The 18,000-nt window shown below is 36.5% G+C and overlaps 1 protein-coding gene across 6 annotated transcripts in view; it reads right to left on the bottom strand.

Annotated features, from left to right (window-relative positions):
• Positions 1-18,000, bottom strand: part of NME7 (NME/NM23 family member 7) — a 278,798-nt gene that overhangs the window by 129,158 nt on the left and 131,640 nt on the right. For 5 of the 6 annotated variants that reach the window (XM_021089441.2, XM_085022464.1, XM_021089440.2 and 2 more), the window contains one exon: positions 12,087-12,188. In XM_021089441.2, coding sequence (XP_020945100.1) covers positions 12,087-12,188 — 102 coding nt within the window. Of the gene's footprint in view, positions 1-12,086; positions 12,189-17,874; positions 17,990-18,000 lie in introns of all 6 variants that reach the window. The other variant, XR_014843894.1, reaches the window with a different exon arrangement.

The following is an 18,000-nucleotide window of genomic DNA, read 5'->3' as shown; positions in this document are numbered from 1 at the left end:
AAAGCCACATCAGAGGGAACCTGGGAGAAGAGCCTGGTCTGCGCCCATGCTGGGGAGGGAAGAGAAGAAGGGGTGGGTCTCCACAGAATACCCCCCACGCCACAGCAAGCTTATAGGCCCGCTAGCTAGCTGAAAGCTGTGCTTCCCAGTGCATCCCCTCCCCCCACCCCTGCCACCCCCTACGCTCTCGCCGAACCTGGGGCTGCCTGCCATCCGGGAGGGCTGGCCTCAACAATTGCCTGAAGCCAACCACTGCAGGGGCTGTCCCTGCACAGGCCTGCCTGCCCTTTGGAGGGGCTACACTTCCGCAGAGTAGCACCAAACACCACCAGCCCCCGAGAAAAGGCCTGCAGCCCAGAAAAGCTAGAACAAGCTTAGCCAGGCTGTGAATAGATCGGCCTAATTCTTGGACGGTTTTTCTGAGTTGGGCTGCCCTGGGGAGGAGCCTCTTCAGTTTCCAACGGCCCTGCTACCCGCCCAAGCCCCCAGGGGGTGCCCTAGTGGATGAGCTGCATAGGACTGCCACCTCCAGGCAGGACCCCCTGCAGCCCAGAAAAGCTGCAACAAGCTCGGCCGAGCCGGGAAAAGATCTCAGATGGTCTTTCTGAGTCGGGCTGCCCTGGGGAGGATCCTCTTGGGTTTTCAGTGGCCCTGCTACCCGCCCAAGCCCCTAGGGGGTGCCCCACTCCCGCAGAATAGCTGCTCAACACCACCAGCCCCCTGGAAGAGCCCCTGCAGCCCAGAAAAGCTGCAATAAGCTTGGCCAGACTGTGAAAAGATCCGCCTACATTCTCAGGCCGTCCTTCTGAGTTGGGCTGCCCTAGGGAAGAGCCTCTTAGGTTCTCAGTGACCCAGATAGCTGCTCCAGCCCCCAGAGGGTGCTGCACTCCTGAGGAACAGCTGCCCAACACCGCCAACCCCCTGCAAGAACCCCACAGCCTAAAAACACAAGAGAAAGCTCTGCATGACCAAGTGAAATCTGCTACCATCGTGGTGTGGACCTCCCAGTCCTGTTTGCCCTCAGGAAGTCCTCCTTTGCTTCAAAGAAACACTGTTAGCCCCATCAACACTCCAGAAAAGCCACACTGCCTCAAAAAAGATTGACCAACAACGCCAGTCCTCAGGAAATATTCCACGGCAGTGACAAGGCAAACACTGCCTGATAACGGAGAGTACAACTCCCTCAGGAGAAAGAAAACAACAAGCAAGATGAAGAAGCTGAGAAACCACCCCCAGTCAAACCAACAGGAGAACTCACCTAAAACAGTCAACAATGAAACTGATCTCTGCAGTCTGACAGACCTGGAGTTCAAAAGAGAAATAGTGAAAATACTGAAGGAATTAAGAGAAGATATGAACAGTAATGCAGATACCCTCAGAAAGGAACTAGAAAATATAAGGAGGAGCCAAGAAAAACTAGAACATTCATTTGCAGAGATGCAAATTGAACTAAGGGCAGTAAAAACCAGAATGAATAATGCAGAAGAACGAATCAGGGATATGGAAGATAGAATAATGGAAATCTCTCAATCCGGTCAACAGACAGAAAACCGAATCAAAAAACTGGAAAGCAATATAAGAGACCTATGGGATAATATAAAGCGGGCCTATCTACGCATAATAGGAATTCCAGAAGGAGTAGAGAAAGATAAGGGGATGGAAAATATATTTGAAGAAATTATCGATGGAAACTTCCCAAATCTAAAGGATACTGGGTTCAAGATACAAGAAGCACAGAGGGCCCCAAACAAACTGAACCCAAACAGACCCACACCAAGACACATCATAATAAAAATGGCAAAAGTTAGTGATAAAGAGAGGATCCCAAAGGCAGCAAGAGAAAAACAGAATGTTACCTACAAGGGAACCCCCATAAGAATATCAGCTGATTTCTCTACAGAAACACTACAGGCCAGGAGGGAATGGCAAGAGATATTTAAATTGCTAAAAGGAAAAAATATGCAACCTAGAATACTCTATCCAGCAAGACTATCATTTAAAATAGAAGGGGAAATAAAACTTTTTCCCAACAAACAAAAATACAGCAACACAAAACCCAGGTTAAAGGAAATATTGAAAGGGCTTCTCTAAACCAAAAAGAAAGGAAGGAAAGGGAAGAAAAAAGAAAAGAAAAAAAAAAAAAGAAGAAGAGGAAGAACTAGGACTGAGGAAACCACAATCAGAGAGCAGTCACTCAAATAAGCCAGCATACAGATTTAATCATGAACATGCTTCAAACAAAATAAAATTAAAAAGAAAAAAATAAAAAAGAGTCATCAAAACCATAAAATGTGGGCAAGGGATGTTAGGAAGTAAATAACCCTTTTTGTTTGTTTGTATGTTTCTCTTCTTAATTTTAATGTAGTAATGAAGTGTTTGAACTTACAGGACCATCACGCTAAAACACACAATTATGGGAAGGGGTTAGCATACTTAAAAAACAGGGCAACCACAAGCCAAAACCAAATATTGCATTTGCAAAAAATGAAAAAAAAATACACTCAAGCAGATAATAACAGGAGACCATCCAACCAAAAAAAAAAAAAAAAAAAAAAAGAAAGGAAGAATGGAGAACCATAGAATCAACTGGAACACGAGGTTCAAATGGCAATAAATAATCATCTATCAATTATCACCTTAAATGTCAATGGACTGAAGCCCCAATCAAAAGACACAGAGTGGCTGAGTGGATAAAAAGGCAAAAACCTTCCATATGCTGCCTACAAGAAACTCACCTTAGGACAAAAGATACATATAGATTGAAAGTGAAAGGGTAGGGAAAAATATTTCACGCCAATAGACATGACAGAAAAGCAGGAGTCGCAACGCTCATATCAGACAAAATAGACTTTAAAACAAAAGACATAAAGAAAGACAAAGAGGGACACTACTTAATGATTAAGGGATCCATCCAAGGAGAGGATGTTACTATCATCAACATATATGCCCCAAATATAGGAACACCCAGATACATACAACAAATATTAACAGACATAAAGGGAGATATTGATGAGAATACAATCATAGTAGGAGACCTTAATACCCCCCTCACATCAATGGACACATCCTCTAGACAGAAAACCAATAAAGCAACAGAGATCCTAAAGGAAACAATAGAAAAGTTAGACTTAATTGATATCTTCAGGACACTACATCCAAAAAAAGCAGAATACACATTCTTCTCAAATGCTCATGGAACATTCTCAAGAATCGACCACATATTGGGACACAAAGCTAACCTCAATAAATTTAGCAGCATAGAAATTATCTCAAGTATCTTCTCTGACCACAATGCCATGAAATTAGAAACCAACCATGGGAAAAGGAAAGAGAAAAAACCTACTCCATGGAGACTAAACAACATGCTACTAAAAAACCAATGGGTCAATGAGGACATCAAGAAGGAAATTAAAAACTACCTTGAAACAAATAATAATGAAGACACAACCTCTCAAAATCTATGGGATGCTGTGAAAGCAGTGCTCAGAGGGAAATTTATAGCAACACAGGCCTTTCTCAAAAAAGAAGAAAGATCCCAAATTGACAACTTAACCCTCCACCTAAATGAATTAGAAAAAGAAGAACAAAGAAGTCCTAAAGTCAGCAGAAGGAAGGAAATTATAAAGATCAAAGAAGAAATCAATAAAATAGAGACTCAAAAAACAATAGAGAAAATTAATAAAACCAAGAGCTGGTTCTTTGAAAAGGTAAACAAAATTGACAAACCCCTGGCCAGACTCACTAAGAAGAGGAGAGAAAGAACCCAAATAACCAAAATTATAAAGGAAAAAAGGAGAAATCACAATGGATACAGCAGAAATACAAAAAACCATAAGAGAATACTATGAACAACTATATGGCAACAAGTTTGACAATCTGGAAGAAATGGACAATTTTCTAGAATCTTACAGCCTGCCAAAACTGAATCAAGTAGAAACAGACCAACTGAACAGACCAATCACTAGAAATGAAATTGAAGAGGTCATAAAATCACTCCCTACAAATAAAAGTCCAGGACCAGATGGCTTCACAGGTGAATTTTATCAAACATATAAAGAGGAATTGGTGCCCATCCTCCTTAAACTCTTTCAAAAGGTTGAAGAAGAAGGAATACTCCCAAAGACATTCTATGATGCCACCATCACCCTCATTCCAAAACCAGGCAGAGATACCACCAAAAAAGAAAACTATCACCCAATATCATTGATGAATATAGATGCAAAAATTCTCAACAAAATCTTAGCCAACCGAATCCAACAACATACCAAAAAAATTATACACCATGACCAGGTTGGGTTCATCCCAGGTTCACAAGGATGGTTCAATATATGCAAATCAATCAGCATCATACACCACATTAACAAAAAAAAAGTCAAAAATCATATGATCATCTCAATAGATGCAGAAAAAGCATTTGACAAAGTTCAACATCCATTCATGATCAAGACCCTCGCCAAAGTGGGTATAGAGGGAACATTCCTGAATATAATCAAAGCCATTTATGATAAACCCACAGCAAATATAATACTCCATGGGGAAAAACAGAAAGCCGTCTCACTCAAATCTGGAACAAGACAGGGATGCCCACTCTCACCACTGCTCTTCAACATCGTTTTGGAAGTCTTAGACACAGCAATTAGACAAACAAAAGAAATCAAAGGCATCCATATAGGAAGAGAAGAGATCAAACTGTCACTGTATGCAGATGACACGATACTATACATAGAAAACCCTAAGGACTCAACCCCAAAACTACTTGAACTGATTAATAAATTCAGCAAAGTAGCAGGCTATAAGATTAACATTCAGAAGTCAGTTGCATTTCTGTATACCAGCAATGAAATATTAGAAAAGGAATACAAAAATACAATACCTTTTAAAATTGTACCTCACAAAATCAAATACCTCGGAATACACCTGACCAAAGAGGTAAAGGACCTATATGCCGAGAACTATAAAACTTTAATCAAAGAAATCAAAGAAGATGTAAAGAAATGGAAAGATATTCCATGTTCCTGGATTGGGAAAATCAATATTATAAAAATGGCCATACTACCCAAAGCAATCTACAGATTCAATGCAATCCCTATCAAATTACCCATGACATTGTTCACAGAACTAGAACAAACAATCCAAACATTTATATGGAACAACAAAAGACCCAGAATCGCCAAAGCAATCCTGAGAAACAAAAACCAAGCAGGAGGCATAACCCTCCCAGACTTCAAGAAACACTACAAAGCCACAGTCATCAAAACAGTGTGGTACTGGTATCAAAACAGACAGATGGACCAATGGAACAGAATAGAGAACCCAGAAATAAACCCTGACACCTATGGTCAATTAATCTTTGACAAGGGAGGCAAGAGCATAAAATGGGAAAAAGAAAGTCTATTCAGCAAGCATTGCTGGGAAACCTGGACAGCTGCATGCAAAGCAATGAAACTAGAACACACCGTCACACCATGCACAAAAATAAACTCCAAATGGCTGAAAGACTTAAATATGTGACAGGACACCATCAAACTCCTAGAAGAAAACATAGGCAAAACACTCTCTGACATCAACATCATGAATATTTTCTCAGGTCAGTCTCCCAAAGTAATAGAAATTAGAGCAAAAATAAACCCATGGGACCTCATCAAACTGAAAAGCTTTTGCACAGCAAAGGAAACCAAAAAGAAAACAAAAAGACAACTTACAGAATGGGAGAAAATAGTTTCAAATGATGCAACTGACAAGGGCTTAATCTCTAGAATATATAAACAACTTCTACAACCCAACAGCAAAAAAGCCAATCAATCAATGGAAAAATGGGCAAAAGACCTGAATAGACATTTCTCCAAAGAAGATATACAGATGGCCAACAAACACATGAAAAAATGCTCAACATCGCTGGTTATAAGAGAAATGCAAATCAAAACTACCATGAGACATCACCTCACACCAGTCAGAATGGCCATCACTAATAAATCGACAAATAACAAGTGCTGGAGGGGCTGTGGAGAAAAGGGAACCCTCCTGCACTGTTGGTGGGAATGTAAACTGGTACAGCCACTATGGAGAACAGTTTGGAGATACCTTAGAAATCTATACATACAACTTCCATATGACCCCGCAATCCCACTCTTGGGCATCTATCCGGACAAAACTCTACTTAAAAGAGACACGTGCACCCGCATGTTCATTGCAGCACTATTCACAATAGCCAAGACATGGAAACAACCCAAATGTCCATCGACAGATGATTGGATTCAGAAGAGGTGGTGTATATACACAATGGAATACTACTCAGCCATAAAAACGAATGACATAATGCCATTTGCAGCAACATGGATGGAGCTAGAGACTCTCATCCTGAGTGAAATGAGCCAGAAAGACAAAGACAAATACCATATGATATCACTTATAACTGGAATCTAATATCCAGCACAAATGAACATCTCCACAGAAAAGAAAATCATGGACTTGGAGAAGAGACTTGTGGCTGCCTGATGGGAGGGGGAGGGAGTGGGAGGGAGCGGGAGCTTGGGCTTATCAGACACAACTTAGAATAGATTTACAAGGAGATCCTACTGAATAGCATTGAGAACTATGTCTAGATACTCATGTTGCAACAGAACAAAGGGTGGGGGAAAAAATGTAATTGTAATGTATACATGTAAGGATAACCTGTCCCCCTTGCTGTACAGTGGGAAAATAAAAAAAAAAATAGAAATAGATGAACAGATACAAACAGAGCAAACCAGTGATTGCCAAGAGGGGTGAAGATTGCTTGAAATAGGTGAAGAGGATTGATAGGTACAAATCTCTAATTATGCAATAAATAAATCATAGCGATACATAAATAATATATATAAGCATAAGGAATATGGTCAAAAATGTTATTACTTTCTATGGGGACAGAGGGTTACTAAACTTATCATCATGATAATTTCATAATGTATGAAAACATCCTATCACTATGTAATACTCTGAAACTAATATAATATGTAAGTAAACTATATTGCAATATTTTAAAAAAGCATTGAGTCTGTCTATGGGAGAAAACTGAGAAATAACTGACAACAGGTTGAACTCTGAGGCCAGGCATTGAGTAAAGCTTTCACATGGATATTATGGTAAGAATTGGGATTAAAAATAAGGACTATGATCAGGGTTTCCAAGTTGTCAGTGAATAAAGAAAGGTGACCAGAAAGTCAATAGATGACAAAAGCAACAACTTCCAAGCATTTCTCTTCCAACAACTTCCTGCACATTAATGAAAAAAGAACTACTTTTGGAAATATTATGATACTTCTACTTTAATCCTGAAATCAATAAAAGCTACTAGATAACAGGAAAAATATACCTCTGAAAAATCAAATGAATGCAAAACTTCATTAAGATGTGAAGAGCCAGGAGTTCCTGTTGTGGCACAGCAGAAATGAATCCAACTAGGAACCACAGGGTTGGATCCCTGGCCTCACTCAGTGGGTTAAGCATCCGGCATTACCATGAGCTGTGGTGTAGGTCATAGATTTGGCTCAGATCCAGCATTGCTGTGGTTGTGGTGTAGGCCGGCAGCTGTAGCTTCGATTGGAACCCTAGCCTGGGAACCTCCATATGCTGCGGGTACAGCCCCCCCCAAAAAATAAAAAAGGATGTGAAGAGCCACTTTAATATTTTGTGTATGAAAATGACTCAGTTCAATCTGGTGATGGGGTAAAGCTTTTCAAATTACGAAAGCAGATGAGTTTAGATATTCACTTGACAAAAAAATTCTGATTCTCTTAAAAGAGATCCTTCATATAAAATATTTTACAAACACATTTTTCATTAAATAAGACATACTTATGTTTAATTATTTTGGCTTGTCACCAGTCCAAGAACAAACATGTTCTGCAGTTTTTCCAGACAATTTACCACTTCTTTGGCAACTATTTCAGTTTCCTAATGGCTTAGCAGGAAAACTGCCAAGCAATTTAACAGTGAAATTCTTCAGCAGATGCAATGAAAACCTCTTCCAGAGGTTTTAAAAAGGTTTTCTGCCTAAGTGAATATATTTTATGCAGGTATTGTGTGGTGAATGAATACTCCCCTAATTGTAAAGAAACTTGTGATAAATTTACCATTCTATGCAGTAGTGACCAACATTTTTTAAACACTCTTATCAAATATATTGAAATGTTTTTAATAGATTACATGTATTTTTATCAGTCTATATATTAAATTTATAAAAACTTACTTTCTTATTTTTATGTTGTAAATAAATATAAATATAAATAAATAAATATCCCTCTCCACAAGGAATTGTCTTGTGTCTCCCCTTCTTTTTGGAGACCGCTTTGAAGAGACTGGAAGAAATTCTGTTCATATACATGAGTGTTTCCTTCCAGCTATAAGACCGTAAAGAGACAGAATCTCTGCCAATAGCAGTTATCAATGATGAAAATAATGTCAATACACAATATGTATGGTTGACCTTCGGACAACGAAGTTTTGAAGTGTTCAGGTGGACTAATATGCAGATTTTTTTTCGACTACACAACTTGCAGTTGGTTGAATCTGCAGATTCAGAACATGGATTTGGAGAGTTGACTATAATTATACAGAATTTTTGACTAGTTGGAAGATTGGTGCCCCTCCACTAATTTTTCGAGGGCCAACTGTATAGTTACAAAATGGTCTGATGATCACTGTTAGGCCGAAACTTCTTTTGAATCAACTTAGAAAGTAGTTTTACATCTTAGAAAATAATAAAGAAAAAAAGGACCCACTTTGGTAGATAAAATACATCTCAACAATGAATTGGCACCAGTTGTTAAGTAGGCATAAAAATTAGCCGGTCTATTCATTAATTCATCAGATATTAATTGTATGGCTATTAGTACCTGGCATTCTTCCAAGTACTAATTATATTGACATGTATTGTAACATGGGCTCTTATTTTATATGGGAATGACTAAGCAGTGAAGAAAAAATTTGAATTATTTTAATATAATACAATGCATAGATATACATTGGCACATGTGGCAGTTTAAAGTGAGATTGCTATTTAATTATCAATTCTATCTCCTAGAGCTGGACCATAAGTTCCTCAGAGATAAGAACTGTATCTGTTTGATCATTACAATAAACCTGGTAGCAACTAGTAGAGTGAATGGTATGTAGTAAGCATTCTATATCAGTTTACCAGCAAGGTGAGAGAAAAGGGAGAAATAGAGGGGAAGAATAAAATGAACTAAAGTCTGAGACCAAACCAAAAGAGACATTATTATTGTCCTTAAAGCTTGACTGTAACTACAAATGGTATTTCTTCTGATTTGAAAATACCCATCAAAAGCATTCAGTCCTGCTTGAAATCTTATAACTAAACTTAGAAATAGTCTATAATTCAGGATTCTAAGGATCAAGGGAGAACTCAGTTTCAAATCGGCCCCAACTCTTCATTTAAAAGTTTATTCACTTTCAGGTTTTATAATAAATTTTAAAATATTTTTGTATTATAAAAGTAATACAAATACTTTAAAGAAATTTTCTAAACTATAGGCAAATAGAATTTAATATCATAATCCTTTCACTCAAAGACAGCCACTATTAACGTTTTATATGTTAAATTATTATCAAATTTTAAAATCGATGTGGTACAACTTTGTATGCTTCAATAAAGGGCTCATAAACAACTAAAATGAAATATTATAGTAGAGTAATTCCAACCATGCTTAATGATGCAAGACTTAGGACCCTGAAAGAGATTATGAGCTCCTTAAGAAAAGGTACCCTGTTCTAGTCATTTTTATTATGGCCCAGCCAGGGGACCAGGCAGTGAACCTTGTACACACTATTTACTCCATAAATGCTCACTGAATATCTAGAAAGAAAGGGGAATAGCAACTTTTTATTGCCAAGACACTTCCTTCTATGATTACTCATCTGTTTACTTCCCAACTCCTCCCCAATGACCTCATTTGCCATTCCTTGCCCTGTCCTTTAGCTTTAGCTACAGTAATAGCTTGCTGCAGCCCAAAAGCGATGCTGTTTTATCCATTCATAACTTTAATCATATTACTTCCCACCCTCTTCACTTACCTAAGTTCTACTCATGCCTCACAATTCACTTCAGATGTCATGTTCTTCAAAAAGTCTCTCCTAACTCCATCATTCATCCCCAAAGCTATGTGCTATAACACAAACATCTAACAAAGCACTTGCCACAAAACATGCAAACTAACCACTTATATATCTGTGCTCACTCGCAGACTATAAGCTCTTTAAAGTTTCTATCTTAGTAGTTACAAATATCAATACAGGTTCAATAAATATTTATTAAATGAATGAAAGAATTTAAATACATTCCTTTTTTTCTTAGTTTTTCTCTTTAATTCGCCTCTGTTTGGTCAGGTGATCACCCACAAATTTAATTACCTTTAGGAACAAATGAACAAAAAAACCCACCCTGGCCATCAAACAAAAATCAAAAATTTTAAAGGGCAAAAATTGAGTTCCATTTATTCATCTACCCAAAAAGTATTCCTTCCTAATATCTTATGATGAATTTTAAATAAACACTTAATATTACCACCACTTTCTCTTAATGTTCTCTAAATCAAAATCACATTTCAATAATCATTCTTTTACAACTATACATATTACTTTACTTCTTTCTCCCAGAAAAGATATACAGTAGGTCCTGCCGAGTCTTTTTCTGCTGATATCAGAAGGTCTGTTCCTTTCCAGAGCCTTTGCCTTTTATCCCTTACAATTTAGTTTGCTCTAACTGCACCAAACGAATAACTTACTATACTCAAATTACACACAAGGAATTACTATTATACACTATTCTAATTATACAGAATCCACAATTTTAATCCTGGCTTTTAAAGCTATATATCCTACGCTCATCTCTACCAGTATTCCTCACCTTATTTCCTCTAAGAAAACATATTTCCTGGTGTTTCCAAGTATGCACTTCCCATTAAATCCAAGTAAATATTCTTGCTGTACACAGTAGTAAATTTCAAATTCCTTCATTGTTACGTTTGTACATATTTTAGAACTTTCCCTATTCTCATTGTGCCTTGATATGTCTTTAAAATCCATATTTATATCTCTCTTCCTCTAACAAAGATTCCTTAATCACCTTCAAGTCATATCAATTGCTCCTTTAATAAGCAACATTTCAACATCTGCATTTTACCTAAACTAACAATATTTTACTCCTTACTAGTATGTTGCTCTGTGTTTGGAACGTTCTTTACATGTGCACTTTTCAATCATTTAAAACAGGTGTACTGTTCTCTACAGGGCTTACACTAGCAGCACTTTCATACAAGTTAATTCCTTAATAGGTGTTTCTAATTTATTATCTTAAATTTAAGGAAATTCAATAAATGCTGTCTGAATTAGATTAAATTGATTTGTCTGTTCTTCATCAATAAAGTTTACAAGTGCTAGTGAAATAAAAGAGACTACATTTAAACTATATTTAAACTAGCATTTAAAATCAGCAATACTGCCTATAGTTCTACCCAGCTTATACTATTTGCATGCAGCCTTTGCATATGTATTCAAATGTTACTTTGGATTTTCAACCCCATCTCCCTCTCCGTTCCCCTCACCACAAAATGTCCATGTGAAAACCTGAAGCAAACTAAAAGCCATACTACAGAATATTACTTTTCACATAAGCTCCACTTCTCATATTTATTTACATATATGATATGAAGCCACTCTATCAATATTCTTCACATTGAGAGCTTTATTTATGGCCTCCCTATATCAAAGGATAATTAATACTTCAAATAATTTCTATCATATATCTTAATAAATTTACTTACCTACACAATTTAGCAAGAAGAAAAAAATAAAATGCCACAGTAAATGTTTCTGTCATTCTATTTGTCACTAGGCTAATAAAAATTCAGTTTTGGGGAATACTATATTAAGAAATAAATGATGTTAAATGCTATTTTGAGTAAAAATCTGTACCTATTATATTCACCTTGTATTATTTCTATTAAAGAACAAACTAAAATTATCAAAAACCTGTTGAGATATTTAGTTAATGGATAAAATCAACTTGCTTAATATTTTAAATAACTTACAGGATCAGCAGGTCCACAGAATTCTCGAAATGTCATTGTAGGATTAGTCTGTTGAATCTCCATGGCTACACAAGGGCCAGAATACATTTCTGTCACCATTTCCTGCAATATATAAAATAATATTGACAAATTAGTAGAATGCAATATTTTAATCCTCCTCTTTTAATTGCACCACTATTCCACTACACTCAAAATGTTAAAATTATCTTTGACTTCTCTACCTGTACCCTACATGCCAAGCAATTTTCACTTTTTGTCCACTTTTCCTGCAAAAAGTTATTTTAGATATGTTCCTTTATCTCCATTCCTACTACAACCACTTTTAATTTAATGCTCTACCATTTGCCACATTCACTATTTGAAATTATCTTCTAGTACATCTTCCTTTTAAAAGGCCCTCTCCCCTTGAACAGAGTAATGTCAAATGAACAGTTCTACAGGCATGAATTGCAAAGTGTTTCTCCCAAAGAAACTTATCAAAATCATAAGGAGTTCCAGCAATGAGGAATAACAGGGACCAGATTTATTCTCTCACATCTAGAAACAATATATATGAGACAATATATATTTTCTTTTTTTTTTTTTTTTTGTCTTTTTGCTATTTCTTGGGCCGCTCCCGCGGCATATGGAGGTTCCCAGGCTAGGGGTCCAATCGGAGCTGTAGCCACCAGCCTATGCCAGAGCCACAGCAGCATGGGATCCGAGCCACGTCTGCAACCTACACCACAGCTCATGGCAACGCCGGATCGTTAACCCACTGAGCAACGGCAGGGACCGAACCCGCAACCTCATGGTTCCTAGTCGGATTTGTTAACCACTGTGCCACGACGGGAACTCCTGAAACAATATATATTTTAAGTGTTTTCAGACACTGAATGATAGCACAGAACTATGACCCCTGAGATGAAGAAAACAAATGGGGTAAGCTGTATGACTGCCCCATCTTACTGTCTGAAGGCTTCCAGAGTAGGACAGGTGGAGGAAACACGACTGAGCCCCAGTCTCAATGAGAAGAACAGACAAAGACTATGGAGGCCAATGAGGCTAGCATTTGCAGGGTAGGATACTAGACAAGTTGGGAGAGCCACAGGAGAGTAAGGTACAGGGATCTGCAGAGAAGTTCACTTGAGTCTCTGACTAAGAGTCTGTGTAGGTGTAGAAGACACTACCCAAGGCTGAGAAAAAGAACTACCAAAAGCAGTAAATGAAACAATTCACAGTAATGCTCTGTACCCATCCTATCAAAGCTCATAAGCAAGTTGTGAAAGGGTCAAATTAATCCCATGTAACTTGATTGAGTGCCAGAACAAAGTCAAACATTCTTCAAAGGAATAAAAAAAAATACCATGTAACGCTGTGAGTTTCACAACATCTAGCATATAATAAAAATTACAAGGCATGCCAAGAAAGAGGAAAATATGAGCTATCCCCAAGAGCAACTCAATAAGCAGACACAACCCAGTAATGACAGAAATGATGAATGTAATTACATAAGAATTTTGAAACAGACACTATAAATAGGTTTTATATGCTCAAATTACATAAGGAAACATAGACATGATGCACAGAAAAGGAGAAATATTAAGAAGGCCCAAATAGATCTCCTAGAGATGAAAATGACATCTGGATCTAAAAACACATTAGAGGGGATGAATAGGATAAGCTCTTGTAGAAAAGCAGTAAATCTGAAGACTTGCAAGAGAATCTGCTATAAAGCAAGCATGGAGAGAAAGAAGACCGAATTAAAAATATATGAATTATGGGACAATGTCCAGCTGTGTAACTGGAGCCCCAAAAGAAGAGTGATAAAAAAATATATATTTCAAGAATTGCTAAAAAGTTTTCAAATTTGGTGAAACCCATAAACCCACGGATTTGACAAAATCCAAGGAGGATAAATGCAAAGAAAAATACAATAGGGCATACCATAATCAAATTGGCTATAAACAAGAAAAACTACAAACATACATTAAGGTAGGAAATTATCTTTTCGCAAAAATGATATAAAACAATAACCATGAGAGGAGGAGAATACAAGTGCAGGATATTTGAAATGCATTTGAAATTAAGAGATCAGCAACTTTAAACAAACATGTATATATTGCTATATCTAAACCTCATGGTAACTATAATTGAAAAACCTATAACAGATACGCACGTGAAAAAGAAAAAGGAATCTAAATACAACACTAAAGACAGTCATCAAATCACAAGAGAACAAAAGAGGAGAGGGAGAAGAAAAGCGTGCAAAAATAAATTCAAAACAATTAACAAAGTGGCAATAAGAACACACATATTAATAATTACCTTAAATGTAAACAGATTAAATTCTCCAACCAAAATACACAGACTGGCTGAATGGATACAAAAACAAGACTCATGTATGTGCTGTCTACAAGAGACACATTGCAGATCGAGAGACACATACAGACTGACAAAGAATGAAAAAAGGTATTTAATGCAAATGAAAATCAAAAGATGAAGATACCACCTAAATAATCAAAGTATTATCCAAAAAGAAGATATAACCATGTAAATATGTATGCACCCATTAGAGGTGCACCTCAATATATAAGGCAAATGTTTACAGACATAGAGACATAAAAGGAGAGTTCCTCAATAATAGTGGGGGACTGTAACACCCCACTTACACCAATAGACAGATCATCCAGAGAGAAAAATCAATAAGGAATCACAGTGGACTTAATATTTACAGAGCGTTCCATTTAAAAGCAGTAGAAAACAACTCCACATGGAACATTCACCAGGGTAGATCATATGCTGGACCACACAGAAAGCCTTTGTAAATCGAGAAAATTAAAATCGTATCAAGAATCTTTTCTGATCACAATATGAGAGTAGAAATCAACTATAAGAAGAAAACTGCAAAAACACCAATATGTGGAGGCTAAACAATATACTACTAAACAACCAATGGATCACTAAAGAAATCAAAGAGGAAATCAGAATACCTAGAGACAAATGAAAATGAAAATATAACTATGTAAAACATATGGGATGCAGCAAAAGAATTTCTAAGAGAGAAGTTTATAGCAATACGATCTTAACTCTCTTAACTCGGGAAATAAAAAAATCTCAAATAAACAAGCTAACTTTACACCTAAAACAACTAGAGAAAGGAGAGCAAACAAAACCCAAAATAAGTAGAAGGAAAGAAATCAAAGATCAGAGCAAAAATAAATGAAATAGACAAAGAAAACAACAGAAAAGATCAACAAAACTAAAAGAAAAATGAACAGAATTGATAAACCTTTAGCCAGACTCATCAAGAAAAAAAAAAGGGAGGGGGAAGAGGGCCCAAGTCATAAAAATGGGAAATGCAAACGGAAAAGTTATAATAAAAACCAAAGAAATACAAAGGACCATAAGATACTACTACAGGCAACTATATGCCAATGAAATGGACAACTTAGAAGAAATGGACAAATTCTTACAAAGGTATAATCTCCCAATATTGAATCCAGAAGAAACAGAAAATATGAACAGATGAAGGACTGAAAATGAATCTATGATTTAAAAACACCCCTCCAAAAAAAGTCCAGGACCAGATGGCTTCACAGCAAATTCTATCAAACAATTAGAGAAGAGTTAACACCCATTCTTCTGAACATCTTCCAAAAAACTGCAGATAAAGGAATATTTCCAAACTCATTCCATGGGGCCACCACTACCCTGGTACCAAAACCAGACAAAGATACCAATAAAAAAGAAAATTATAGGCCAATAATACTGATGAACACAGACTCAAAAATCCTCAACAAAATACTAGCAAACCAAATCCAACAATACATTCAAGGATCATACAGTATGATCAAGTGGGATGTATCCCAGGGATGCAAGGATTTTTCACTATCCACAAATCAATCAGTATGACAGACCACATCAACAAATCAAAGAATTAAAAACATATAATTATCTCAATGCAGAAGAAGCTTTTGATAAAATTCGACATCTATGATAAAAACACTCCAGAAAGTAGACAAAGAAAAGAACCCACCTCAACATAATAAAGGCCATATATGAAAAACTCATAACTAACATCACAGCCAACAGTAAAAAGCTGAAAGATCTTGTTCCTCTAAGATCAGGAACAAGACAAGGGTGTCCACTCTCACTACTTTTATTCAACATTGTTTTGGAAGTCCTAGCCACAGGAATCAAGAGATGAAAAAGAAATAAAAGGATCCAAACTAGAAAAGAAGTAAAACTGTCACTGTTTGCAGATAATGTGATACTATATGTAGAAATCCTAAAGATGCTACCAGAACATTACTAAAGCTCATCATCTAATTTGGAAAAATTTCAACATACAAAATTAAAACAGAAATCAGCTGCATTTCTATACACTAACAACAAAAAGGGTCAGGAGAAGAAATTAAGGAAACAATCCCATTTACCATCACATCAAAAAGAGTAAAATACTTAGGAATAAACTTTCCTCAGGAGGCAAAAGAACTGTACTCTGAAAATTTTAAGTTGGTGATGAAAGAAATCAAAGATAACACAAGGAAAAATATACCATGTTCTTGGATTGGAAAGATCAATGCTGTCAAAATGATTATACCACCCAAGGTATACAGATTCAATGCAATCCCTATCAAATTACCAATGGCATTTTTCATAGAAGTAAAACAAAATTTTCTTTAATTTGTATAGAAATACGAAAAACTACAAATAGCCAAAGCAATCTTGAGAAAGAAAAACAAAGCTGGAAGAATCAGGTTCCCTGACTTTCAACTATACTACAAAGCTATAGTCATCAAAACAGTATGATACTGACACAAAGACAGAAATATAGATCAACAGAACAGGGTCGAAAGCTCAGAAATAAATCCAAGCATCTATGGTCAATTAATCTACAACAAAGTGGCAAGAATATACAATGGAGAAAAGACAGTCTCTTCAATAATTGGTGCTGGGAAAACTGAACTTCTATATGTAAAAGAATGAAATTAGAAATTAGCTAACACCATACACAAAAACAAACCCAAAATGGATTAAAAACCTAAATGTAAGACTGGAATCTCTAAACTTCTAGAGGAAAAAATAGCCAAACTCTTTGACATAAAATCATAGAGATGTCTTTCTGGATCCATCTCCTTGAGTAATGGAAATAAAAACAAAAACAAATAAATGGGAACTAAACTTAAAAGCTTTTGCACAGCAAAGCAAACCATAAACAAATTGAAAAGACAATCCACAGAACAGAAGAAAATATATGTAAACAAAGTGACCAACAAGGGATTAAACTCCAAAATACAACTCATGCAGCTCAATATCAACAACAACAACAACAACAAAACAAAGACAGATGGCTAAAAAACACATGAAAATATGTTCAACATCACTAACTATTAGATAAATGCAAATCAAAACTGCAAGGAGGTGTCACCTCACTCCAGTCAGAATGGCCATCATCAAAAAGTCAACAAATAATAAATGCTAGGAAGGATGTGAAGAAAAGGGAACCCTCCTACAAAGTTGGTGGGGAATTTAAATTGGTACAGCCCCTAGGATGAACAGTATGGAGGTTCCTTGAAAAAAAAAAAAAACTAAAAATAGAGCTACCATATAGTCCTGCATTCCCACTCCTGGGCATATATCCAGAGAAAACCATAATTCAAAGAGATACATGCACCTCAGTGTTCACAGCAGCACTATTCACAACAGCCAAGACATGGAAGCAAACTAAATGTCCATCATCAGATGAGTGGATAAAGAAAAGGTGATACATGTACATACACACACACAATGCAATATTACTTACCCATAAATAAGAATGAAATAATGCCATTTGCAGCAACATGATGCACGCAGACTATCATACTAAATGAAGTAAGCCATATAAAGACAAAATATATGATATCCCTTGCATGTAAAATCTAAAAAAAAG

Source organism: Sus scrofa, chromosome 4 (assembly GCF_054392235.1).
Source record: "Sus scrofa isolate SSC_HxYL_T2T_F1_AM1 chromosome 4, Sscrofa_HxYL_maternal_Yorkshire_Landrace_v2.0, whole genome shotgun sequence".
NCBI classification, from domain to species: Eukaryota; Metazoa; Chordata; class Mammalia; order Artiodactyla; family Suidae; genus Sus; species Sus scrofa.
Note: the sequence above shows the minus strand (reverse complement) of the source record. Positions and strands in the feature narration are given on the sequence as shown.